General features: G+C 38.6%; 1 protein-coding gene across 2 annotated transcripts in view; it reads right to left on the bottom strand.

Moving 5' to 3' along the window:
• The window catches only part of LOC122792251 (solute carrier family 22 member 13-like), a 542,188-nt gene that overhangs the window by 79,197 nt on the left and 435,284 nt on the right, over positions 1 to 27,707 (bottom strand). For both annotated transcript variants that reach the window (XM_044060001.1, XM_044060002.1), the window contains exon 7: positions 16,850 to 17,061. In XM_044060001.1, coding sequence (XP_043915936.1) covers positions 16,850 to 17,061 — 212 coding nt within the window. The remainder of the gene's footprint in view (positions 1 to 16,849; positions 17,062 to 27,707) is intronic.

Genomic DNA, 27,707 nt, shown 5'->3' with positions numbered 1-27,707 from the left:
GGAATAGTGTGAATTGTCTTGGTGGAACAAATTACATTGTTACTGTCAATGTATAGTGGAAATATTGCTATTTGTTTTCTCATAATCATGAAGTTAAGCAATATGTCCATGTGCACGTTAATATTTTCAAAATCAAGTGACATAAACATTTGCATGACATCATGTGAAACCTTAAATGGTGTCAAAGAAAACTGTTATTGGTATTTATACTGTTAGTTGTACATCTTGAGAGATACTCAGTGTTATTTATTTTAATTACACAAATAGGCATATTTTTATATTCTGTAAATATCTCAGTAAACAAGCACTCACAATTTTTTTCATCTCATTTGAAAGCTCAAGTCTGGCTGAACAAAAGTACTCAGACATCATGTCTCTGGGTTGTACAGTTTCCAAGATATGAAACTATTTGTAAAACTTTATATGAAAATATAATTATGAATTTGCGTGCATTATAATGTATTACAATATTTATGTCAAGACTTAAAATGGACTGAAACTTTAACCATAAAGAAGGCTTTCTACTGATAACATTGCTGTTTGTGCATTTTAATGACATTTAATGTTCATAATATATTTACATTTGATTGGCATAAGCTTTTTAATTGTATTTTTCAGAAAATATTCTGGAATGTAAGGATGTATGTAGGCTACTATAATTGTGGCATTCCACAGCTCATTGGTGTTAAAGAGTTGAACACAGTGTGGGGCAGCTTGGCTGATTGAATAATCAGTAAAATAACTGGTGTATAATAAGAAATTATCATCTAAGATACAAATTGTTAAGGGAAGCAGATCTGCTGCTGGGAAAAGTTACCGATGTATGGAGAGTGAATGAAGTTTGTCACCTTTCTGTCAGCCTGTAAAAAATCCATGAGATGCATATAAAATTTATAAACTATTTAATTGCTGTTATTCAGAGGTGAGGTTGCAGGACTATGAAAGGTAAACCATATGTATATGTTTGAAAAGTTACATAATATTGTACTTGCTTTTCTGTACAGCATATAAAAATAAAAAAAGTGTAGAAGGTTTGCAACTATGCTTATAACTGTGTTCTTGTGGAAAGTACAGCACTGTGTTCTTCTGGAAAGCACAGCATCTATATATGTATATATATATATATATATATATATATATATATAGTTCCCATTCAGAAGCCTGAAACATCATAAGCCTGAAAATCAAAATCCTGAAACCAAAAGCCTGAAAATTCAGAATCCTGAAAACTCAAAATCCTGAAAGCCCAAAATCCTGAAAGACCAAAATCCTGAAACTCAAAATCCTGAAAACACAAATAATGCTAATATGCCACAATAAAGACACTAATATCTACCAACTGACCCTGACCCTAACCCTAACCCTAAGGTCCGTCACTATCACACACTCACCTGACCCGCGCCCTAACCCTAACTCACTTAAACCGCCCCTAACCCCAATATTTGTCACTATTGCATACATGCCTAACCTGCTCTAACCCTAACTCACTTAAACCGCCCCTAACCCTAAAATAAAACCAACCGCACACTTACCTGACCCCAACGCATGACCTAACACCACAGGGCTAACAATAGCAAAGCCACAATGACATCAGTATGTCTATTTTGTGTTTTCAGGATTTTGAGTTTCAGGATTTTGGTCTTTCAGGATTTTGGGCTTTCAGGATTTTGAGTTTTCAGGATTCTGAATTTTCAGGCTTTTGGTTTCAGGATTTTGATTTTCAGGCTTATGATGTTTCAGGCTTCTGAATGGGAACCATATATATATATATATATATATATATATATGTGTGTGTGTGTGTGTGTGTGTCTATATATATATATATATATATATATATATATATATATACACACACACACACACACACACACACACACACACATACAGTAGGTCCTTTTCAAAACTTTGAAAGTCATATGGTTGGGACAATATGATTGAAGTTTTGAAACGTCAAACTTTCTGAATAGATATCACGCTGCAGCACAGAACTAGAAATGTACCCTTTCTACAATTGTAGTGCGATATCGAGTTGGTATATTTAATTAGCAGGGGGTGTGGGGGGTGCAGGGGGCCCCCCTGAAAAAAATGTTAAAAATAGATTTTTTTTAATGTCCGAAGTTCTGAAATTTCTATCATATTGGTCTTGGACATATGGATTTCGAAGTTTCAGAACTTTGATAATGTAACATAGATCCATATAAGCATATATACGTATATACAGTGTGTGTGTGTGTGTGTGTGTGTGTGTGTGTGTGTGTATATATATATATATATATATATATATATATATATATATATATATATATATTTATATTTATGGGTCTACCTGAGTTAACCGAAACTGCAAAAGACTGAAAACGACACCAAATGAATGAAAGTAAAAAAAAAAACAAATATTAAAATAACCGACAGAGCACAATCCCAACCATGGAATACAAAGCCCCGCAACTGCCTAAATGATTAGGACTGAAAGTAGCACCACAACAGTATGAGTAGATCACAACAATTAACAGCAGAACAGGTGTAAATGGGTACTTAAACAAACCACCAGCAGTAATGCATCAGATTGCTAATAAGGACTCCCCACGCTTGCATTTCCGTGCTATGCATCGAAGACAATATGGCTAATGAGGAAACTGTAGGAGAGCTAGGATAGATTCGTACCTCTACCACCTTGAAAGAAAATGCCACAACAAAGGGTGCTGGGCATGCAAGTATAAAGCACCTGACATTTGTAGAGGCAGGGCTGTTACCACAATGTCTCCTGATGGTGAAATACTTGTGAAGTCTGTACCGCACAACCATGCTGCAGATCCTGGTGAGCTGCAGAGATACGTGGTGTATAGCGATCTAAAGAGCAGAGCTTACTTAAGCAGGGACACACCATGTTTAATAGTGGAGGACACACTGGCTTCAACATCCCTTGGTACAATTCACTCTGTTCCCCATAGACGTGCCTTATTACAGCAAGTGAATCATATCAGACGACTCAGATGTGGTTTATGAAGTAAAGATGACTTGAACCTGACAAAGATAGACTTTACAGCATTTCACTTAAAGTCAGGTACGTTTATTCACAAAACAATGTCAGATCCTGCTATTGACACCACTGTTGTGATGTTTACTATGGTAGATAACTTGCATGATTTGAGCTGAGCTAAGATTTTGCTAATGGATGGTACATTTTTTGCAAAGGGTGTAAACATCCGACAATTATACAGTATCCATGCATTAATAAAAACAAGTACACATAGCAAGGCTGTACCACTAATTTATACCCTCATGTCAAAGAAATCATTGAAAGCGTACAACTACTTGTGGCACAATTTACTATATCTCTTTTCAGTTAATGGATTGTCTGTGCAAGTGAAGTATGTTCTGTTTGACTTTGAAGTAGCGGCAATAAAGAGTATCAGATTGACTATCCCTAATGTCTGTTCCAAGGGCAGCTTGTTCCACTTTAGCCAGAATATCTGGCTAAAGGTGCAAGCATTAGGGCTAGCATCATTCTATAATAATTCACAGGACTTCCAACTAGCTGTTAAATCGCTAATCGCTCTGGCATTTCTAAAGGAAGGTGAAGTGCAGGTGACCTTTGATACATTGCGAGCTTCTTTTTCCCACAGAGGGTAAGGACTTGATAAAATACTTTTCTGAGTGGTATATTAATGGCAGGAGGAGACAATTTCAAGCCAGGACATCTACTACTATGAGATTCCCACCACTGTTTCCCATTACTATGTGGAATGTAAGTGAACTTAACAAATTGAATCTGCCTCGGACCCAAAATACAGTGGAGGTGTGGCATAGGAGACTTAAGTGTCTCCTAGGAGACAGAGGGACAAACTTGCGGTTTTTGCTACTAACTTTAGTGAGGGAGCAAGACCGGGTAGACGAACTTAGGGTTTGTATGTCCACAGGCCATGTACAGTCTCCAAAGAAGAGGAAACTAATTACCAGACATGTGCAGTTTAAGAATGTATTAGAAGGTAGAGAACAATACACAGCTGTGGAGTTCGTGACAGCCATTACGAGGCTTTTAAAACTATGAACCATTTTGTGTATAGAACGTATGACTTTCAGCTAGTTTTGCTGAGTTTCATTTGATTTTGTGTGTGATTACACTAATATAACATAACAGGAGTGTTACTATCATTCATTTGACTTTGTGATTAATTAGACTAATGTAATGTAACAGGAGTGTTACTACCACTGGTGTGTACAGTGGAATCTACGGGGATGTGTTGATCATTACACTGTCGGTGATTTCAGTGTCGGGATTCTCACTTTTCGTTGTTATGGTTTGTCGGTGTTTTCGTGTCGGGTATGTCAATGTCTGTCTTTTGCGCTGTCGGTTAATTCAGGTAATATATATATATACATATATATATATATATATATATATATATATATATATATATATATATATATATATATATATATCCAAAATGTATAGCAGATAGGTAATGATACATGAAAGTAAATATAAGTATTTTGCTGTCCTTAGCTGTAGGAAGTAAACTGAAAGAATGAGTTTCTCTCTCTGGTAAAAGCAGCTATGCTGAGCATGTATTTCCTAAGTCTACATTTGCATTTTTTTTTGTTTCTGTGTGAGGATTGTTAGTCAGAATGAGAAAAACAGACCCATTGACTAAATTAGGATAGAGCTGATTTCGTTAAGACATTTTCTCATGGAAAATTTCCAGAAAGTACCATGGACTGTGGCTCACTGAGGGGAGAAAGGTTTGAAATTATGGTGTTAATGGTATGCTTCCCATTACATGACATCACTCCATGGGTAATACGGAGTGGCCTTCTCTCCAGAGACTGTTGGACTGGAAGCCATCATTTTGCTTTTGGCAGTAAGTGTTGACCAGGACTTTGTTGAGTATGGATAGGCTTGCTATGCTGTATCAGTAAGATTTTTTTTATATTTATGTCATCACTTGGCATGAGCTGAAAATTCAAATAGTATAGATAGGGCCTAGTAACCCTTCCAATTAGATATAACTAGGAGCAACTTAGCTGGTAAAGCAGATTCTTTTAATCATTATTTTTGCTCACACTGGTTATTTTCCTTTTCCCTGTATAATTATATCTCTCTCTCTCTGTATCTAACTTTTATCTTTACTGTCTAGCTTCATTTTTAAGTATAATATTTTTATTCACCTTTAAAAGTTTTTTTTGCTGATTAATTGAATTATTTATTATCAGATAACTGTGTATTTCTGTGAATGGTGAATAACTCCTAGTATTTACTTCTGATTGGTCATACTGCTCTGCTATTAACATTTATGTTTATACTTATTTGACTCATTTCACAAGAGTGAAACAGTAACTGGAGTTCTCCATCCAGGTAATATGGAGAGGAGACAGTGATCTACTTGGGCCCACAACAAAATGTTGTTGTACTAGAAATATTACTGGCCTTTCCTGGAACGCATTGTGAGTTTATGCTTGAATGTAATAGTGTATTGACAATAAAGTTACTGTGAGGTAAGGGAGTGCTGGAAGAGAATGAATCCAGAGGAAAGTGGGAAAAGGGCCTGGGAAGTTAGGCCCAAACTCCTAATGATTGGGTATACAATGTGAAGCCTGTTCTTGGTCATGGATGGTATAGGCCCACAGCCTGGGGCAACAGTGCATATTTCTTGTATGCTGTTGAGACTAAGCTTCACTTAGTGAGTTGTTTAGTAATTCCTTTGAGTGCACATTTTATATTACAGTCTTCTTGGTGCCAGTGGTATTGATCATGTGATCACACCCTCTGGATGTCATCATGCTATTATGGGCCACAACAGTATATTAAAGGTCTGTAGCCTCTGCCCACTATCAGAGCGCTGATGATACTTAATTCACTTTTGAGTATCGAAGATTGTTTATTTATTTATTTGTTTTAAATGTAGTCAATAGCATGCAAGAAAGAAGAGTTTGAGATCTAATGAAAGACCAATTGATGCATGTTTTACAGAGTTTAGTACATTCCTTGCCAGTGTGGACTAGTCATATTTTGAAGTTTGTTTTAAGGAGTATTTCTTAAGTTTGGCAGTAGTTGTTTTGCAGCTTTTGTTGAATCATGAGCTGGCAAAATGTAAGTAGTACTGACAGTGTCTGGAGAACAGTCAGATTTCACTAGCATCAGGTCGCCAGTATAAACAATGAGTTTTAGTTGAGTCAGGCCAAGCGTTAGTGAACTAATAAAGACAGTAAAGAGAAGCAGATCCAGTGCAGACTCCCATGGTGTTCCAGAACTAAGTAAGCTTGATCCAGAAAGGTATTGCTCAGTCAAAACTATGGGAGGGAATTGATTCAGGTAACTTGCAATCTTGTAAATGCAAGTTTCCTGAAGGTCATATTTTTGGTAACTTGATAAATAGCAGATGATGAGAGACAAAGTCACAGAATTTTGAGAGTCAATGAAAAAAGCATATGTGAGAGTCAGCTATGTATTTATTTATTTTTTGAAGGTTGTATTTTGAGAGCAGTTACTGCAGTTGCAGTAGTATGATTCACATTTAAATCCATGATGCTACGGACCTAAACCAGAGATTTTAACATTTCTTTACCAAAAAGAACTTAAGTCTCAATACCCTTAACTATAATAGAAAAAAAGTCCTGTCCCTCTACTTAGTGTCATACAATCTTCTGAGGGCTAATCTCTGCTTAGCTTTCTATACTATGAATGACCCAGCACTCTTTGAATTCCTTCACCTAAATAGAACTAGTGGTAAAGCAAACACCCATTGTAGAGCCCTAAACCTATACTATCACATCAATAACACTAAATGGCATGACAGACACCTAACCCAACATATGCTCCATTGCTGAAATAGGCTGCCCTTACATATCAGCCAGAGTACTTGTATAGCAACCTTTAAAACCAGCCTGGATGGCTTGATGGTTAATTGCAAATTTGTAATAGGCATTTATGGAGAAAGTCTTCTTAGTGTGGGACTTTGTAAATCTCACACAGTATTGTGTGATGTGATGAGTTTCTCAATGGTCTCCTTTGACTGCAGGCTTAATAAAAACCTATGAACCTGTAACGATGGACACAGTATTTGAAAGGTGATCTGGTGTGAGCTTTAGCCACTGATTCAAACAATTTACACAAGGGACATAGGAGAAAAATAAGAAGGAATTACAGAGGTGGATATTCCTGTTCAGGGAAAGGCATAACACTAGCGTTTGTATAACACTGGAAAGAAGTTAGGTGACAAAGACAAGGGATGATGAAGGCAGAGAGAAGCTGAAGATGTGAGAAAGAGGAAGAAAGATAGAAGTATTGCAGGTCCTAAGAATGAGGGTAAAAATATGTCAGAGAAAGGTTGTCATGCCAGGGATTTTTTTCTTTAAAATTTGTGGATAGCTATTAGTAATACTTTCAGAATAAGAGCAGTAGGTGAGGGATTGTTCTGATCAAAAGAGGTTAGCTGAATAGCTTTTTTCTGATAGTCATTTTTTTACAGCCTACATTTGTAGCAGTATGGGGGGGCCAGTCCTGGAAAAAAGTACATCTATGGCTATTTCTACCAGCTAGGAAATGTATTTTCTTCTAGAAATTCCTGGAATTATGAAGCTGAAAAGCCTATTTGTTACAAAATAGCTAATTTTTTTTCTGATTTGATTTGTCACTTATTAGTTTATTAGTCCTCCTTGGTAATAATGCAGTTGTTCAGTTTATTGTAAGCCATGATTTCTCTTTGTGGGGCATTTGACTCTTCACTTGTGGATCAGCAAGACAAGTCTATTTCCTTGGGCATGGCTCATATGACAGTAGTGATATTTATCCTGAGATGTCAGGTGTATGTTAAGGAAGTGTTTCCATGAAATATTGACATCTGCAGGGTACAACACTTGAATTAAGCCAATACAAGCTAATGAAATGAGTAGAGGATATATGGTGACAACTGATGATTTCATCTTAACTCATTATAGCTGAGTAATGCCTCCAGGAGTTTCTGTAGCTACATCCTACTGATGCCTCTAGGTATCAAATATTGTTTGTTCATATTTGTGCTAATAATTGCAAAGTCATGCTACATATAAAGTATTACAATGTTTCATTTTACACAATGGCAAACACAACTGTATTGATATTTGACCTCTATATTGTACAGGTAAAGAGATGTAAATTGTTGTTCATATATTTATTTTGTCATAAATGTCATTTTTTTATAAATATCTCAACAACCAAGTAGAACAAACTACTGCTTAGCCTCATATGAAAACTCTCAATTGGATGAATAGAATACTGCTGGCAGTGTATGCATAGCTTGAGAGGCTGCTGAGATGATGCAAGTTGTTTACAAAATGTTACAAAATTAGTAGTTACTGTGTTTACCGTGACTTATAAAATCCTGTTTATGACCTAGAACCCAAAGAATACTACCATTATAAAATAGTTTGCGCTGATGAGCTTGCCATTTATATTTTGTTAGTAACCCCTGTGGTTCCAGAGATATAAACATTTGTTTGAAATGTGAGGGAGTAATTTGATTCTGTCAAAAAGCTTAGGGTCCGCCCATTGGAAGTTACAATCTAGAGTTACAAAGCTCCATTGGTAGGAATGAATTAACTATGTAAAAGACTGTGCAATTGTTATGGGGGGGGGGGAGGCCTTAAGGCTGGTGACATTTCATACCTTTTGTTATATAAAAACAGTGAAGAAGATTTATTTGCCTGAGGAATGATTGGATTTGCTCTTCTCAGTCAATATCTCTGACAGATTAAATTTGAACTGCATTGCCCACTGCAAAATGGAGAACTAGGAAAGATGGGCTCGTGCAGCTAAAGACACTTTACCCATCCTGGGGGTGGGTGACACCATGGTCCACTACAATGCTGACACTACTGGAGAGTAAGTGATCACCACTACAAGAGGCAGAGCAGGCTTGCACTATTCAGTGGTGCATGTGCAGCTGATTTGGTGCTAGAATGAGTGGGAGCACACGTATCATTCCCTGCCCAGGCAGCAACTGCAAACCAGCCAGCTGCCCAAAGGGATGGGCTCGGAGGAATGGGATGGGACTTCCATTGGAACAATACATAGGGCCCACTCTCTGATTCCTAACTCTAACCTCCAGGTGAAAGAATGCATTAACCAGTCCCCCTTATGTCAATCAATGGGGTGGATTGATCACACGCATTTTAAAGCTGCCTAGCTCTTGCCTCTAGGAGAATTAAGTAGTGGATAGGACACACATAGGGGAGTCTATCCAAGGGAAGGATTAAAAAACAATATGTGAAATAATATTAAGTTAACTGCTGACTGTTGTTTCTCCAACAGAGTTAAAATTGTGTTAAAATTGATGAAATTTGCCTGCTGTGTTAGGAATCATGACAGACATGAACATGGAAACGGTGAGAAAGTAACCATTATCACAACCCCCCATCATACCCACAGTAAACATTATCACAATACCCCAGTCTCATCACACCCACAGTAAACATTATCACAACACCCCAGTCTCATCACACCCACAGTAAACATTATCACAACACCCCAGTCTCATCACACCCACAGTAAACATTATCACAACACCTCAGTCTCATCACACCCACAGTAAACATTATCACAACACCCCAGTCTCATCACACCCACAGTAAACATTATCACAACACCCCAGTCTCATCACACCCACAGTAAACATTATCACAACACCCCAGTCTCATCACACCCACAGTAAACATTATCACAACACCCCAGTCTCATCACACCCACAGTAAACATTATCACAACACCCCAGTCTCATCACACCCACAGTAAACATTATCACAACACCCCAGTCTCATCACACCCACAGTAAACATTATCACAACACCCCAGTCTCATCACACCCACAGTAAACATTATCACAACACCCCAGTCTCATCATACCCACAGTACTGAACTTGTTGAGTGAGGTTAGTTTTCCATTAATTATACTTAGCACCTCCTGATGTACAAAAATTTCTTCTCAGTATCGTATTATCAGATCCAGTAGTCAGCTGATAACCAATTCTTTTTACACTTTTGCATAACTGCCTTCTATTTTTTTATTGCCTATATTCCTTTATATACCAAAACTCTTTCTGACCTTGCAGTTATCTCCTCCATGTTAGTAGTCTTATATATCCAAGATTTTACCATTTTTCAGTAACCCTGCTTTTTCCTATGGTTTAGTTTCTTTAATATAATACCAAATGTAATCTCAATTGTATTTAAATTGCAAACATTTAAAAAAAAAGTTTTAACCATATTTTGAGTCTCCTGTGTCTCAGTCCCATACATTTTTTCATGCCAGTCTTTCTTATCTCTGTCTTCAACAAGATTTATGACTTAATAGCATTTTGCATCCTTTCCTTCCTCTTCTACTTTCTCATTTCCAGCTTCTTTCTCACTTTCTCTCTCTTGTTTTTTTCTTGTATTTATGCATATATGTCAAGCTGTATGTTTTTATTTTTATTTATCTTTATCTTTAATTGTCATTCTAATTAAGTTTTTTTGCTGGGTGCTTGTCTCTAGCTCAATTATCCATTAAAATAGTAGATGCATTGATTCTTAACATTTCCAGTCATGCTTTATAATTATATTTTTGAATAGTAAGTATATAAATTATCTTTTCCCACATTAGAACTTTGTTCAAAACATAAGACATACTGCCCTAGAATAAACCATCCTTCCCTAGGATCTATGTAGGGAACTCTATAGGCAGCCATATTTTTTAAATGCAATCAACAGCTGTCTGTATTTCTGTTGCCCCATCTTTAAGGATCCATTCTGTTTCTAAGGATACAGTCTGTTTTATTTTATGATTTTTTACTATCTCATCGTCTTCAGCAGGATTACTAGAAATAGTAAATGCATTATTTATATTAGCCAAACCATCCTAGCTATCTGCCAGCCATTATCATATTTAAATCTACCAATATGTTGAACTTGTCAATTCACCATCGTAACAGGAACAGGCAAGCAAAAACTTAGGGTAATGCTACTCAATGCTAGAAGTCTAAATCTCAAAATGCACCCCCCCCCCGAGGTACTCCTTAAAATGGAGAACATCAATATCTGTGCAGTGACTGAGACCTGGTTCAAGGCTCCAGAGTGCACCCCTGCATTACAATGCTATAACTCATATCACACTTTTTGGCCATCTAACCTGGACCGGAACACCAAAGGCAGAGGTGTGTCCATATTCATTAAGGATATCCACACCTCCAGGCTAGTTGCTCAGCATAATGCATCCGAGGTTATCTAAGTGCAACTAACTCTAGCCAAAACTGCAATCCAAATTGTAGCTTCCTAAAGATTCCCCACCATGCTCCAGGATTCCCACTCCTCTTTTCTTGATATACTGGAAAATATTAGGGTTTAACCAAACACCCTAATAATGGGCGATTTCAACTACCCCACCATTAACTGGGAAAACTACTCATGTACCAACTCCTTCGCTCAACTCTTTCTGGAATTCATAAATTTCAATGCTCTGGATTAACTTATTCACACCCCCACCAGAGGCAACAATATCCTAGACCTAGTCATTACCAACATGAGTGACCAGTGTTCCACACCTGAAGTCAACTCCTCGTTGGTCAGATCCGGCCATAAGCTAATCACCCTAGATATCCACATCCCACCCCCCATTAAAGAAACCACGGTAAAAAATTTCTCCAAAACCAACTTCATGCTTTTTAAGACAGAAGTGGTGAACTTCATGACACCCATGCAGATGGACAATACAGTTACGACTGCTGAATCCTGCACAAATGAACTCTATAAGCACTTACACGAGTGCATGGATCGTGCTATCCCAAACAGAACCAAGATGCTATCCTCCAAAAAAAAGGAAGCCAATCAGGTGGTCCCCTGCCATAAACAAACTCTACAACAAAAGGAAGAAACTGTTGCAAAAGAGTAAAATCCCATGAGTGGAGGAACTCCCTGGTCAGCCTCAGTAAGAAGCTAAGATCCCTTATAAGATCCTCCAAAGCTAGCTATGAAAACAAGATCTCCACTGATTCTAAGGACAACCACAAAGCATTCTATATCTATGTCAGAAATCTCAATGGCAATACCCAGATCTGCTCTGAGTTACAGCACGACAATTACAGAACCAACTGATATTGCCAGCATCCTGGCAGATAGATTCAGTGCTAACTTTACCCCCCCTCTAAGCCCCTAAAGGGCCCATGTCTATACAGGAAGAATGCAGAGTCCCTATAATCACAACTACTCAGGTAAAAGCTGCATTCTCTATAGCCAGAAACACAGCATCCATGGGACCGGACAACATCCCAGGCTGTGTTTTACACGAACTTCAGAACAAACTGACTCCCCACCTAAACACCATGTTCAATCATAGCCTCACATCAGGCTTTGTGCCCACTGTGGCGCACAACAACAGTTATCCCACTCCACAAAGGGGGAGCCACCACTGATCCCAGGAACTATTGCCCTATTAGCCTGACGAGCCTGGTCTGTAAGGCCATGGAACGTATCATCACGGAACTCAAACAAAGACATTGGTAACCTCCAAACTCTGAACCCCACCCAGTTCGGGTTTGTGAAAGGCAGATCATACCTCCTGAACCTGATCGACTTCTTTAAGGCAGTCACCAAAGCTGTAAACGAGGGTAAGGTAGTTCACACAGCCTATCCTGACCTTGCCAAGGCTTTTGACACCATCCCCCATTCTGGAATTATAGATAAACTCACTAAACTAGGTATAAATCCTTACTTCGCAAGATGGGTTGCACACTGGCTCACTGACAGAACCCACACTGTAAAAGTTGCAGACTCGAAATCTGACTTCAAACCAGTGACAAGTGGAGTACCACAGGGTTCAGTCCTGGGACCGCTCTTGTTTGGTATCTACTTCTCTGAAGTACAGGCTAATACAGAAGGCCTTTGACTAATGAAGTTTGCAGATGACTGGAAACTAGGAGCCATAGTCGAGTCCCCAAATGATGTGGACATCCTACAGAAGGGCATCACTGAGACAGATGCCTGGTGTCAGAGCCATGGCCTCAAGCTCAATGCCAAAAATGCATTGTCATCCCCTTTGGTAAAAACTCTGTACCCAGGAACTACCACATAGGCGGCAGTCTACTTAATGTCGAATGTGTGATGAGACCTTAGGTCCCAGGTGGAGAGTAGTCTCTCCTTTGATAATCACATCGCCAGAGTAGTCAGGAAATCCTTCTACATTGCACACCTCATCACAAAAGGGTTCTCATCCTGGAAAAAAGAGGTAATTGTTCCCCTCTACTCGACACTCATTAGACCCATTATAGAGTAAAATGCCCCTTTTGGAATGTACCCCACAAGACATCTGCAGCAGCTGGAAAGGCCACAGAAGTACCTCACAAAGAGTATTACTGGCCTCAAACAGATGCCTTACACTGACCGTCTTAAAAAACTCCTGCTTTACTCCATAGCATATTGCCTACTCTGAGGTGATCTCTGCCTAACATATAAAGCTATGTCAAACCCAGAGCTGTTGGACATGCTGCACCTAAAGAAATCCCAATCCCTCCAAGCTACATGCTCTAGGGACCTAAACCTTGTCCCCACAATAAACAGGACATGCTGGAGGGATAGATTCCTGTCCCAGAGACTTCCCATACTCTGGAACAAGCTACCCATCTATGTCAAGCAAAGTTCCTCATTATCACTCTTCAAGGAAAATCTTAATGAGTGGATAGGAAATAGGAAATACACCCTGGGGATCACTTCTGTGGCTCTGCTCGACAGGGGCACAGGAAAATAACTTTCTTGGGTGCATAAGCCAGGGAACCTTGTTGGCTAGGCTTACTTAGGCCCTTGGGCCAATAGCCTAGTACCTACCTATGAACCTATGAACAGTAACCTGTTTGGAATAACAAAATTCAGCCTCAGTATCTCACCAAAGATTATATCACTGTAATCCTTATATTTCACTCTTTTGAATTCATGTCACTTATAGATGATGACATCTTACTAGCACACATATACACTTTAAAATACACCTGTCTCCTTTTTGACCAAACTCCAGATGAGCAAAGCTAATAATATCCATACCCACAATATTCTTCAGTGTTTTCCATGGCACATCAGTAAACCTCTAGCATTCACAACTGCCTGGGATCACATATAAACTATTCAGTTGTATTCTAATTTGATATACTTCAGGTAGTACATAGCTCAGTCAGTATAACAAGCTCCATGAGATGTTCAGTGTAGTTAAAACACTGTTGAATATTAAATAAATGCTAAATCTGCTGTTCATGTAAAGTGAGTAGAATACATAAAATAAATAATTCATTAAAAATAGAATTTCTGAGTCAGAACGTAAGTGGTAGCCCAGGTCATGAGAATGGCCCCTCTGGAGATGAGGGGAACAAACTAGCTAATTCAGAAATTCTCACTTACTTCATGTGGAGGGTTAAGCATAAAAGAGAGACTACCTCGGAGTGGTCATATGGTGGAGGTCTTGTGAACAGAGTCCCGTGACTGCTCCAGTGTATCAGGCTTTTGCTGGCTCCTCCGCTTTGATGTACCTGTGAGAGCAAGGCTTGTTTTAGTCTAGTTCTTTATTTTGCTTTATTTAATTTCTAAAAACAGAGAGCGAGAACGTGAGAGAGAGAGAGAGAGAGATAGAAAGAGAAAACAGGTAGTTCCCTAAGATTATGGGGCCAACAGTCCAACTATTCTAGTTGTTCATTTGATGGTCTTCATTGGTAGAAAGGTCTATTGCTGAAGCTTCATTCACAGTAGCTTTTTGCTTCACCTGGAGTTTCTCATCTGTGAAAAACTTTTTAAGAACTACAATGGAGTCCAGGCAGTCCAGAATACGCTGATCGAGAGCTTTACGATCCTTTATTGGTTTTCAAGAAGAAGACATTCAAGCGCTATGTTCCCACAGGTACATCAAAGTGCAGGGGCCAGCGAAGGCCTGATACACTGTAGCACTCATGGCACTCTGTTCACAAGACCTCCACCATACAACTGCCCCGAGGTGGTCCTCATCCTCTTTTAGCCTTAACCCTCCACAGGGGGGAAGTGAGAATTTCTGAATTCGCTAAAAATAGAATTTCCAGAAAATAATTTACTGAAACATAACAAGTGTTTTTGTTTCCACAGATTGCATGAGACTTCATCAGAATAGCCATTTCAAAAAGATATTAAGTTTCATTTTGAAGGCTGTGTGACAAAAACAGCAAATTAAATCAATGAAAACAAATGCACATGCAATTTATAATCATAGAACCTCTTCAAATTTAGATAAATAAAATAACAGCAAATGGTAAATGACAGGCAAAAGCATTAATATCAGAAAGTAAGCACTGCATTCAGTTAAAAGGCTAGATTTTAAAGCACATTTAATATGCAAGAATTGTTTAAACCAGGGGATGATCATTACTAAGACACAAACCACAGGAATGAAGCGTGTTCTTTTTCATGAAGTGTGTGACCACAGAGTGATCACTAACGCTAGTGGTAACAGGGTAGTTACAGGTCACCATGGACCTTCTGAAATCAAAGATGTCCACTTTAATACTGCCACTGTTCATGCAGCTGCCATCTGAAATGGTATGCAGTTTTCTGGAATAGGGCTTTATATCTTCCAAATTATTTCACTGTGACAAAGGGATGTAAACATGTGCTGCCAGAAAGCTGTAATAGGGAAATACATTCAAATAAATTTAAAAAATTGGTAGTAGTTGTACCGTTGAAATGTGATTGGATTCATAGCTTCATTATCATAGGTTAGTACTAAGCTAACTGCCCATGCGAGCCATTTTAAGCTTAGCCAATTATCCCTTGGGAGACCCAAACCCTGCACCTTGTGTTTGTAAGGCAAACACTTTAACCATTAGGCCACCCTCCCAACCCCCTAGGTGTCTATGTAATATGGTGATACCTGCCAAACTTGGCTAGTGACTGCCATCCATTAAAGGGTTCTCCCACACCCTGTTTTGGAGATTTTATTATGCCACAATAAAACAATTTATGTACTCAGGAGCTTTAGCTGTAATAGTCAGATGAGCTGTCCTTTTTTGGTTTCCCAGCTGCACAAAGATAATGATGTGCAATCTGTACTGTCATTCTTGATAATTACAATGGCAGGCTTTACATACAAATGTACAGATTTCTGCTCGCCTAGGGCATGGAGAGGCTAACTGTCATGCTATATGCAGATGGAAGTTATGTAACTAATACCTGTCTCTGCAGGGCTCAGGTTACTTACTGTACATTAGTTAACCAATAATCTGCAAATACCTGACCCTTTTGGGTTTACTTCACATCACTGAACTCACTAATCATCAAACACCTCTTTGTTGAATGCTATTTGTCGAAGTCTTCATCCATCGAATGATTGTTTCAGCAAACGTTTTCCCATGATAAGTAACTGTTGGGCCATTATCAGGAGTTTGCCTTTTTCACCACTGTAGTGCAATCTCAGAGTTGGTATATTTAGTTAAGGGAGGGTGTGGGTTTGAAAAATACTGTTTTTATTGCGGTTGGTAGATTGGCCCACTGGTTACTTACCCTGGGAAAAGGTTTCACTGAAACGATCGTTTGACAGATGAAGATTCAACAAATAGGGTTCGATGAATAGTCATTCAATGATTAGTGAGTTTGACAATGTGACATAGACCTGGCCCTTATTTACATGTTGCATACACATGACAATTGTGAGTTCCAAACTCAGGTATGCTTTATGTCCAAATGGACTCGCTGGCACTGTAAGCTCCAGAATTGTTTTATAATCCTTGTTACACAAATTTTAGGCTTTCTGTCTCCCATCCTAGATGATTTAGCCCCCACAAGTTTGAGATGATAGAAAACATATTAAGTTTTTAATGCATTTTCATTATTACTTACCTTCAGGTACAGCAAGTATAAGCAAACATGTTACACCACCTAGAGCAAGGAGGGCAATCTGAGTGATTCTTCTGGAATACGGGAGGCAGAAAGTAACAATAATATGAGCTGGGATCTCCACAAAGCCAAAAATGAGTTGAGTTAAGTAGATGTCCACTCCAAAATCAGAAACTCCCAAAGACAGACCATAGTACACAAGCACATTCACAAACCTATGGATACAATGGGAGAAGAGAAAAAATATATTTTAGTTACTGGTGTGCCACCACAATCTGCTATACAATCTCTGCCGTCTGACAAGTGGCAGCATTATTTTCCAGGTAGCCAAAGCTTTAAAGGAATGTGGTTTCAAAAGTGAAAGCATTTAAACAATTGAGAAAAAAGTGAAAGTACTTTAAGAAAGTTCTTTCTGCAGTGATATAAAACAAATGGCAATAACTATAACCTGATCAGAAACATCTTCCATTCACGTTGCTTACGTAGTATTTGAATTCAGAGCCATGAGCAGACTATTGCTTTTTTTTAATTCCTTTTTTTTTATAACTTTAGGCCTGCCAACCATCAACCCCTCCCATGACAACCATTCATTCTTCATAACCACGATAAGAGCTGGTCATGACACAGCTGCCATCCAGGTATTCCTGAGAGATTTTCTTTTATTCATGCCCTAACCCCTCCCTGATGGCTGAAGTACACTTGCTCACAGGAGGGCTGATATGTCTTTGCCTATGAGTGCGTGCATTCCCACAGTCTCTGCAGCAAGGCTGTTATGTGGTCCAGCTTGACAGAACCAAGTGACCATGTCTAGGCCTTATACTGCATTCTGTGCATGTTTCTCTCCCTACTGCCTTTGTCCCAGGATGGGTAAGCCAGCATTGGCTACTGACATCCATCTTCCCTAATTACCTGTAGCAGTAGCCATGTCACCGGATGCTGCTGAATGGCCTGAGTCACAGTCAGGGCTTTAACCCTCCGTCAGTCATAGAGCAGATGCAGTAGGTTATTGTTCTTCACACGCTGGATGTCTGTCTAGAAATGGTGACTGTAGCACGGAGTGATAAAACCCTTTGGGTTTAATGATTACATTAAGATCATACAATTCAAAATGGTTCCTTGAAGCAGTTAACTCAAACCATACAGTTCAGAGAAGCACAACAAATATTCTCATTTTACATTTGAATTCACTGAGTACTAGAACTACCTTCTGCATCAAGAAAATTCAGTGAAAAGTGCTGAACTCACATGGCCAATCATGAGATAATGACTGTTACTAGGTTGTCTTGATAAGAAAATTACTCTTTTTTGAGTGGTGATCTGGGAACGGAAGGTAGTTGTTGATTTGTTTACAGTCACATAATTTGTGAGTGCTTTACTGTAGTACCCAATTGCACAGTAGGTTAATTAAAGAGACCAGAAACAACCAAAAACAATGATAGCCAGAAAAGGCAATAAGAAATAAAAGGGACACCTTTATACTTACAGCTATGACTTGTAGTACGCCAGTAAAACAGGAATATATAAGAGACTAGCATGGTCTTTATAAAATGTTAGACAACCTGGTGAGTCTCAGAGATAAATTTAAAAGCAAAGGGATTCAGGGAATCGAGAATAAGTATGTGTTAAGCATGTACAAGGTGAGTGAGAAGGACACACAGCAGCCACAGAGGTATACCATCAATATGTCCTCTTAGGCATTTTTTGTAATCTAGATGCAAAGAAAGATTAGAAAACTGAGGTTGGTCAGATAGTTTAGTTCAGAGGTTTTAGTCAATTAGCTCCAAACAAGCTTAATCCAGTAATCCTGGTCTGATTCCCAAAATGTTCACTTGCAAACTGCATGCATTTGAGCAAGTCACTTAACCAGACAGTACTCCTAGGTCCTATGTGAGAGGGTAAGGGGGTGTTCTGTGACTCAATTACTGAAGGATTGTTTGGAAGGGACCTCACAATGGAAAAATATGGCATTTTTAGTGGAAGACCTGGACTACTAGAGAGAAAAATAGGAAAGGTAGCATTTTCTCCTTTGGTCTACATCTAGCTTCACCTGAGTATGCCTTAAACATACAACCCAGAAACAGTCAGACTAAAAATGAAGAACTATCACAGTCTGGGGATGATGGCCATCCCTGTGGTTGCGTCATATTTGCCATTTACTTGATAACATACTGCAGAAAGGATATGAGAAGGATAATGTATCCAGAAGATACTGAAATTATGAAAGCAGACTATGCAAAGAGGGCAACACAGGTTATTGGGGAAATAGAGCTTGCATAGGAATAACAACTGTATGGAGGTGTCTGAGAAAATAATATATTTTTTACTTTGTCAGTTAAATGTCTGTACTCAAAAATGCAACCATTTCAGGAAACAGTCCTAGTAGCAGAAAAAGATCAAGCAGTCAGAAGGTTACAGTTTCAACTTCAAGAGGGATACAGAAAAAAAAACTGTCAGACACAGAACAATAACTGAGTTGGTATACAAGTTAAACAATGCTTGCTAAGATTAATATCATTGGTAGGTCACGATATGCAAAACATAGGTCCCAATGAGGGAAATATGCAAAGAATCAGTAGTCTGGCCTAAACAAATTTCAAACAAGCAATGTGACTTAAAAATGCCATTGTATATATTTATACACATATACTTATTTCACTGCACACATCTGACTTACCTGCTATATGCTATGGATTATGGTACTAAGGCTTCATGATTATCTGTGTAACAGTCAAGCTTTTTGATAATGTAATTGTGCCATCTTGACCTGGGTTGCGCCTAAAAAGGGTCCTTGAATCAGTGTACTTACCTGACCAACAAACATGTTACTAACCAACGAACCAACCAACCAACCAACCAACCAACCAACCAACCAACCAACCAACCAAAATAAATAAAAGTAGGGAAAATTTAGGTTGGGTATTGCAGAGTGATGAGAACTAGGTAGATGAGAAACTGGACAAAGAGGGGAAGATAAGTGAAAATGGAGAGTGACGAACAGGAGGGTAGGATGACAAGGGGAAGAAATGAGTTCAGTCATTCTAGAGGTAAATGTTTACACTGTGAATGAGGGCCAGCCTGGGTGCTATGTCACACCACTGCAGACCATACTATATCACCAGGAGGGAGGCATTCTCAAGTCTGTAATATTTGCACTGTACAGGCTGATCTGATCAGCAGAACAAGTGGAATGAAAGGATAATTTACAAAAATATGTTACCAGTCACGTCCACTACACCTGGTGTCAGGCCATCATAGGTTGCATATGATTTAGAACCAAAGTTAATGCAGCCTGACAGTCTTGGCAGTATTGAAAGAATGTATTTATATATTTACTTATCAGGTCAGACAAATACAATGAGTAAAAAATATATATGACAAATAAAAGGTTTATGTAAAAATAAGAAACATAGGTACAAAAATGAAAATGTGTACATCAAAGTGGACATTTTGAACATGGTAGTAAGCCATTCTGTGATATGTCAGTGCATGTCCTTCGGATTCTTTTATCGAGATAGTGGCCCTGGAAAAGGAACAACATACAGGAGAGTGGCTAGAAACACACTGCTGAAGGTTGATTAATAATGATGATGATATGGGTAGCAGTTAGGGTATTTACAAATTTATTTATTTATTTATTTATTTATCTGACATTTGTTTGCTGGAAATATCTGACTGGGTATGAGCCCATTTTCAGTGTCAGCCCAGGGAGAAAAGCTCTATAGTACACATTAAACAGAATTAAAAAATGAACAATGGTTACAAATATTAAGACAATAGCAAAGTAGTACACTATGTGAATACAATAAAAGAAAAATAAGCAAAATATAAAGGCAAGCAATAAAGTTGACCATACATTATACACAAAATAGAAAAGAGTTCTTAATGTGCATGTTACATAATGATGCATGAAAAATATATAACCGAATAAGTAATAGGTCATAAAAGCCATATAGTTTTTCTGGCAGGAGAACTAGATAGTAAATTTCAGTCATAGATTCTGGGATAGATAAAGATTACAGGAGAGTGTGTTGAGGAGATGGAAAGTGTACTTTGAGGGGTTGATGAATGAAGAGAATGAGAGGGAGAGAAGTTTGGATGATGTGCAGATAGTGAATCTTGAAGTTCAGGGGATTAGCAAGGAGGAAGTAAGGATAGCTATGAAGAGGATGAAGAATGGAAAGGCTGTTGGTCCAGATGACATACCTGTGGAAGCACGGAGGTGTTTAGGTGAAATGGCAATGGAGTTTTTAACCAGATTGTTTAATGAATTCTTAGAAAATGAGAGGATGCCTGAGGAATGGAGAAAAAGTGTTTTGGTACGGATTTTTAAGAATAAGGGTGATGTGCAGAGCTGTAGTAACTACAGAGGGATTAAATTGATCAGTCACAGCATGAAGTTATGGGAAAGAGTAGTGGAAGCTAGGTTAAGAAGGGAAGTGATGATTAGTGAACAGCAGTATGGTTTCATGCCAGGCAAGAGCACTACAGATGCGATGTTTGCTCTGAGAGTGTTGATGGAGAAGTACAGAGAATGTCAGAAGGAGTTGCATTGTGTTTTTGTAGACTTAGAGAAAGCATATGACAGGGTGCCTAGAGAGGAGTTGTGGTATTGTATGAGGAAGTCAGGAGTGTCAGAGAAGTATGTAAGAGTGGTACAGGATATGTACGAGGGTAGTGTGACAGCGGTGAGGTCTGCGGTGGGAGTGACAGATGCGTTTAAGGTGGAGGTGGGGTTACATCAAGGATCAGCTCTGAGCCCTTTCTTATTTGCAGTGGTGATGGACAGGTTGACAGATGAGATCAGACAGGAGTCCCCGTGGACTATGATGTTTGCAGATGACTTTGTGATCTGTAGTGAGAGTAGGAACAGGTGGATGAGACCCTGGAGAGATGGAGATATGCTCTAGAGAGAAGAGGAATGAAGGTCAGCAGGGCTAAGACAGAATATATGTGTGTGAATGAGAGGGAGGATAGAGGAACGGTGAGGATGCAAGGAGTAGAGGTGGTGAAGGTGGATGAGTTTAAATACTTGGGATCAATAGTTCAGAGTAACGGTGAGTGTGGAAGAGAGGTGAAGAAGAGAGTACAGGCAGGATGGAGTGGGTGGAGAAGAGTGTCAGGAGTGATGTGTGACAGACGAGTACCTGTAAGAGTGAAAGGGAAGGTCTACAAGAGTGTAGTCAGACCAGCTATGTTATATGGGTTGGAGACAGTGGCATTGATAAAAAGGCAGGAGTTTGAGCTGGATGTGGCAGAGTTGAAGATGTTAAGATTTGCACTGGGTGTGACGAGGGTGGACAGGATTAGGAATAAGTATATTAGAGGGTCAGCCCAGGTTGGAAGGTTTGGAGACAAAGCCAGAGAGGCAAGATTACATTGGTTTGGACATGTGCTGAGAAGGGATGCGGAGTATATTGGGAAAAGGATGAAGCTACCAGGTAACAGGAAAAGAGGAAGGCCTAAGATAAGGTTTATGGATGTGGTGAGAGAGGACATGCAGGTGGTTGGTGTGACAGAGCAAGATGCAGAGGACAGGAAGAAATGGAAACAGATGATCCGCTGTGGCGATCCCTAATGGGAGGAGCTGAAAGAAGATGATGATGATGATGATAAAGATTAGTGTAAGAATACAAAGAAAGGACATTAGCATGTTAAGGAATTGAAGTGAGGTGAGGCTAGAAAGTAGGTAAAGCACGAAGGTAAGTAGGATCTATCAAGAGAAAGTCTATTAAGGGCGGGGTAGAAGGGAACAGAAAAGAGTATTAAGATGGCAAGGAGCATGTGCAGATCCAGTTATTGGTTAGATGTCCTTTCAGCCTAAACTTGAAGGAATAGTAGAGGGGTGTAAGTCTGATTCCTGCTGGAATGCTGTTCCATGATGTGGCAACACAGTGAGAGTACAGACTAACCCCTTTAGATCTATGAGGTTTGTAAATAGATAGTAGATACCTGTGAAAGGAGCATAGCTCACATGATGGAATATAATGTTGAAGTAGTGATGATGATGTAGTTTGTGAAAATGAGGAGTTGTATAGTAATTTGTGAGTTAATGTTAGTTGATTAAAAGTGAGAAGGTGGGGTGGTTCAAGCCAATTTAGGGACTTGAGAGCAGAGCAGTGGTGAGAGTAGTGGGCTTGGCCTGTGGCAAATTTAGCTACTTTATTATAGCATTGGCTAAGTTTTGCTTTGAGGGAAGTGTGAAGATTGGTTAGGATAGGTGAAGCATATAGATGGGAGGGTAAGAGACAGTTGGTGGCAAGGGTTACTCTTGTGGAGTTAAAGATGAATTTCTTAGCCCTATACACCATGCCTGATTTTTGATTATTTTTATTTATGATGCTGATATGTAGATCAAACTTACGATTGTTGTCAGTAGTTACACCTAACAGTTTTGTATGTGAAACCACATTGATTATTGTTCAGAGAAATAATAGCAAAGTTAGAGGCATCTGGAGAAAATTGTTTTGGTAAAAATAGTAGACGTAGTTGTTTTGGGGGTTAAGTAGTAAATGAGTGTTGGTGAGCCAAGACTCAATGGAACTGAATGCTTCTTGCATTAAACTCTGTAGTTGAGAGAGAGTCCTAGAGAGCAGATTAATGCAATCATCAGCAGGGTGGCCCGTTTGCTGGCAGTATTAAGATGGTTAATAAAAATGTTGAAGAGAAGTGGACCTAGTATTGAGCCTTGGGGTACCCCAGTGGTAACAGGTAAGTAAGGAGAGAAGTTAGAGTTCTATTTGACAGATTGATAGCTACTGAACCATTGTAAGGATGTTTTGGTCAAGCCCAGAAGAGATAGTTGGGATAACAGTTGGGGGTCAGAGACAGTATCAAAGGCTTTGGATAGATCTAAGAACAGAGAAGAGACAAAGTTTCCTGAGTCATGAGCTTTGTTGACAGTGTCAGTAAAGGATAGTAGAGCAGTTGTAGTGCTGGGTGCTGGTCTGAATCCATGTTGGGTGGGACAGAGAAGATTACTGTCAAGTAGGTATTGAAGTTGTTTATGGATACATTTTTCTAGAATTTTTGATAGTGGTGAAAGAATAGCAAATGGCCTATAGTTAGAGATGTCTGTGGAGGTGCCACCTTTGTAGAGAAGAAGAATAAAGGCTTCTCTCCAAAGGGAGGGGACATAAGACTCCCTGATAGATCTATTCATGATTATTGAAACAAGGTAGGCAACTGAGGCAGCAGACATTTTTAGAAATTTGTTAGGAAGATTGTCTGCAGAGGGAGAACATGGCCTGAGCTTGCACAGGAGGGATTTGATGAAGGAAGTAGAAACCAGTTGAAGGGAAAATGTGGAGTGACAGGTAATAGGTGGCTGAGAGACGGTAGAGGGAGATGGAGGGAATTCGTTAGTGATGGAAGCTCTGCTATCAGTGAAGTAAGAGTTAAATTGAGTTGCTATGTCAGGGGAGGTACTATCACAGGAGGGTTGAGGGGAGGACTGACTTCCTGGGATTAGGAGTTTTTGATAGTGTGCCAGACGGTTTTTGGACTGAATTTGTGCTGATTTTGTGACTTTGTATGGAATTGTTTTTTTTTTTTGTCTGAATTAACTTGTTTCTTTACAAGGTTATGCAGTGCTTTGAAATGCTGTAAATTACTGTGAGTCTTAATTAGGTAAGTTGTCCAAGCCTTGTTTCTTTTCTGCATGAGTGATCTGGTATAGACTGAAAGCCAAGGAGTATAGCTGGTTTTAACTCTTTTCCATCTGGTGGGAGCTAAACTGTCTAATGTGTAGAATTAAATTGTTCAACTGCATCATCTAGTGGTAAGTATTTAAACAAGGATCAACTGATGGAGTTTATTAAATTTGTAAAGGCCTGCTGATCAAAGTTGGATAGGTTTTGCACTGTCTTGTAGGTGTGTTGCCTATGTGAATGTGAAATCAGTCTAGTTGTATAGAAATTAAAGGTGTGCTGACATTTTTGTTACCTTGAAAACAGGTAGGACCTTAAAGTTAGACTGGATGCATGCAAGTTAGTCTTGTAAACTGGCATTAGAAATTTGAGATTCTAAAATGACAATTAAATGTCTTATTTTAAAGTGGTCATGAAATTTTGGAGGGTATTGCATATAGGTTCACAAAGTAGAAATGAAAAGTCACTAGGTTATAGTTTGAGGGTCAGTGCTGAATGTGAGGCAGTGATGTTCTTTTTTGGGCCAGTCAAGTACTTTTCTTTAGAAGAGTAGGTAGGTGAACAAGTTAGAAACCAGGTTTGTTCTGTTTGGATTTTAATGAAGGTCTGTGAATTGTGTAATTCTTTGATGGGTCATTAGCTATAATCTTAAGAAGTAAAACTGGGTCATTTCAGTAATAAGATGACCTTAACATTTTTTTGCTGAGTTTATAATCTCAGTGGGGGGTCTAACGTAAACTATTGGTAAGTGTTAGCATTTTCTAAGGATGTGTTATTATATCCAAGCTAAATAATGACTGGTGCTCTAGAGAAGAGTTTTTTTATTTATTTAACATTTGTTGACCAGGAATGTCTGACTAGGTTCCACAGAGCCTGTTTTCAGTGGAGGCCCGGGGAGAAATGCTCCAGATGCATGTCTTTGGAATGTGGGAGGAAACCCACTCAAACACAGGGAGAACATGCAAACTCCACACAGAAGGCACCCCAGCCGAGAATCGAACCGGTGAACCTCTTGCTGTGAGGTGACAACGTTAACCGCTGCACCACTGTGCCGCCCTATTCCTACAGAAAGCTTCTGTTTCCTGCAAATGGTAGATACAGAGTAAATACAGATCAGATGAAATTATCAAATTATGGTTATAAGAATGCCCAAGAAGTAGAATTTGTACATAACCCTGAAAGGAAAAATGCAATGTGCAAGTGCATTGAAAAAAATGAGCAGACAGGATCTGTTTATACTGATGAGAAACACAGACAATAAGGACTTAGTCAATAAAGCCATAAAAAACGTAAAAAGGAGAGTACAGAAGGGGAGAGAGCAATGTAACATCAGGTAACAGATTTCAAAGATCTTGAGAAATCATCCAGCAAAATACATCTTAACCTGTTTGATCAAATGTCTGGACAAAGTCAAAAATAATGGGAAAACAAATGCCCAAAATCAGGGACAATTTTTAAATATTACTGTAATTTGCATCAAAAGTTAATAGAACAGCAACATTTTCATCAACATGAATTATCTGAACAATAAGAGTTACAAAACTATTTGTCTGGCATTATTGACTGAGTATAATCCTCATTGATTTAGTAAAAAAATCAAACATTTTGCAAATGACAGGGCAAAACTGTGAGGCAGATTCAAGGATGCTCTTCAAAATCAGGGACAGTTGAAAGGTATGAGTGAAACTATATGCCCTTACTCACTTAAACATGAAGACATGCATAACCAGGAGGTATGACATAAATACTTAACTGCATATTAACTTTTTTTTCTGTTTTCCTCTATATTTCAAAATAAAGTGTTAAAACTTGGGGTTTTAAATCTTTTAATTTGAATATTTCATGCTGTTACATCTCCATCTGGCACACTTTTTAAAAATGTCTCTGCAATTGCTGCATGAACCATTTGGACACAGATGAGATGTCAGAACAACAGATAGGTTGGCAGACAAAAACAACTTAGTTAGTTTATAATGTTTTAATTTAATTTTCAGTGTATCACAAAAAAAGTTTGAACTCTAATATATGTACATGAATAGCTACTGAGATTTCTTAGTATTTTTCCTGTATCTTTCCCATTCATACTTAAATCATGGGATACTTTTAGATACCATAAATTTGACTGAACATATCTTTCAAATGTCTTCTACCCTATCTATTCAGAAACATTTTCTTGTGTTTGGTATTTTCTCTGTAGCTTCCTTTCCCTATCTTATTTCCACCATGCGAGTTCATGCCCTTCAACACATTTATCTTTATTATCTCTAAAATACCTTGTGTATGTATGTATGTATGTATGTATATATATATATATTGTATGTATGGATATATATATATATATATATATATATATATATATATATATATGTGTGAAATTCATAGTCATTCAGAAGATTTCATATATGTTGTATGCTGCATTTACTGCAGTAATGCTACTTCTGCTGCTGCTAGGTTACAGGTATAATGTAATTCACCAAGTATGGTTTCACAATCACCTGTTACACTTTGTGTCTCAAACAGATGCAAATAAGAGTTGCGTATAGTTAGTTAACTTGTGAAATGGTTGCAACATTGTTTTGCTATGTGTTGCTTGTAAACCCTGTAATATCTGGAAAAAATATAATTCCAGCTGAATTTGATAAATGGCATATGTTACTTATGTGAGATGCTAAAAAAAATACATACAACACATTTTGGGCCAGAAATTTGAATCCTCATAATGGATTTATTTGTCCCTGAGGCCACTGATTGGACTCAAGGTGTGACATTTTTAATCCAGGATCCCATGTAGTATTTACTGTGGATCTGGGGACGTGTTTCACTAGAAAGAGTAAACTGGCTGGTTAATTCTTATTTAAGTTGCTGTCACTTGCCCAGCAACCAAGTTTGAGATGAGTGCTACCTGGTTATAGTTTCTTGTTTATTCAGGAAAAGAGTCCAAGTTGAGAGTGACTGTAATTTCCATCTCCCACTTCCATATATTGTCTTTTTCTTCAGTGGATTCCGGCTTACTATACAATCTTTTCTACTCTCTCAAGAGCTTTATTGCTACAATGCATTGTAATTGATATGGCTTCTACTGTTGTCAGTTTGTGATGCTGGGCAGTAATTTTCATGGGATGTGGCACTACTGTTTGTGGTGATGGCAGGTTTGGCATTGAGTCTGTGGTAGGGGAAGGGTCTGCTACCTTGCCCTCAGTCAGCCTTTTTTCATT

Source organism: Protopterus annectens, chromosome 1.part2 (assembly GCF_019279795.1).
Source record: "Protopterus annectens isolate FY-2018-M chromosome 1.part2, PAN1.0, whole genome shotgun sequence".
NCBI classification, from domain to species: Eukaryota; Metazoa; Chordata; order Ceratodontiformes; family Protopteridae; genus Protopterus; species Protopterus annectens.
Note: the sequence above shows the minus strand (reverse complement) of the source record. Positions and strands in the feature narration are given on the sequence as shown.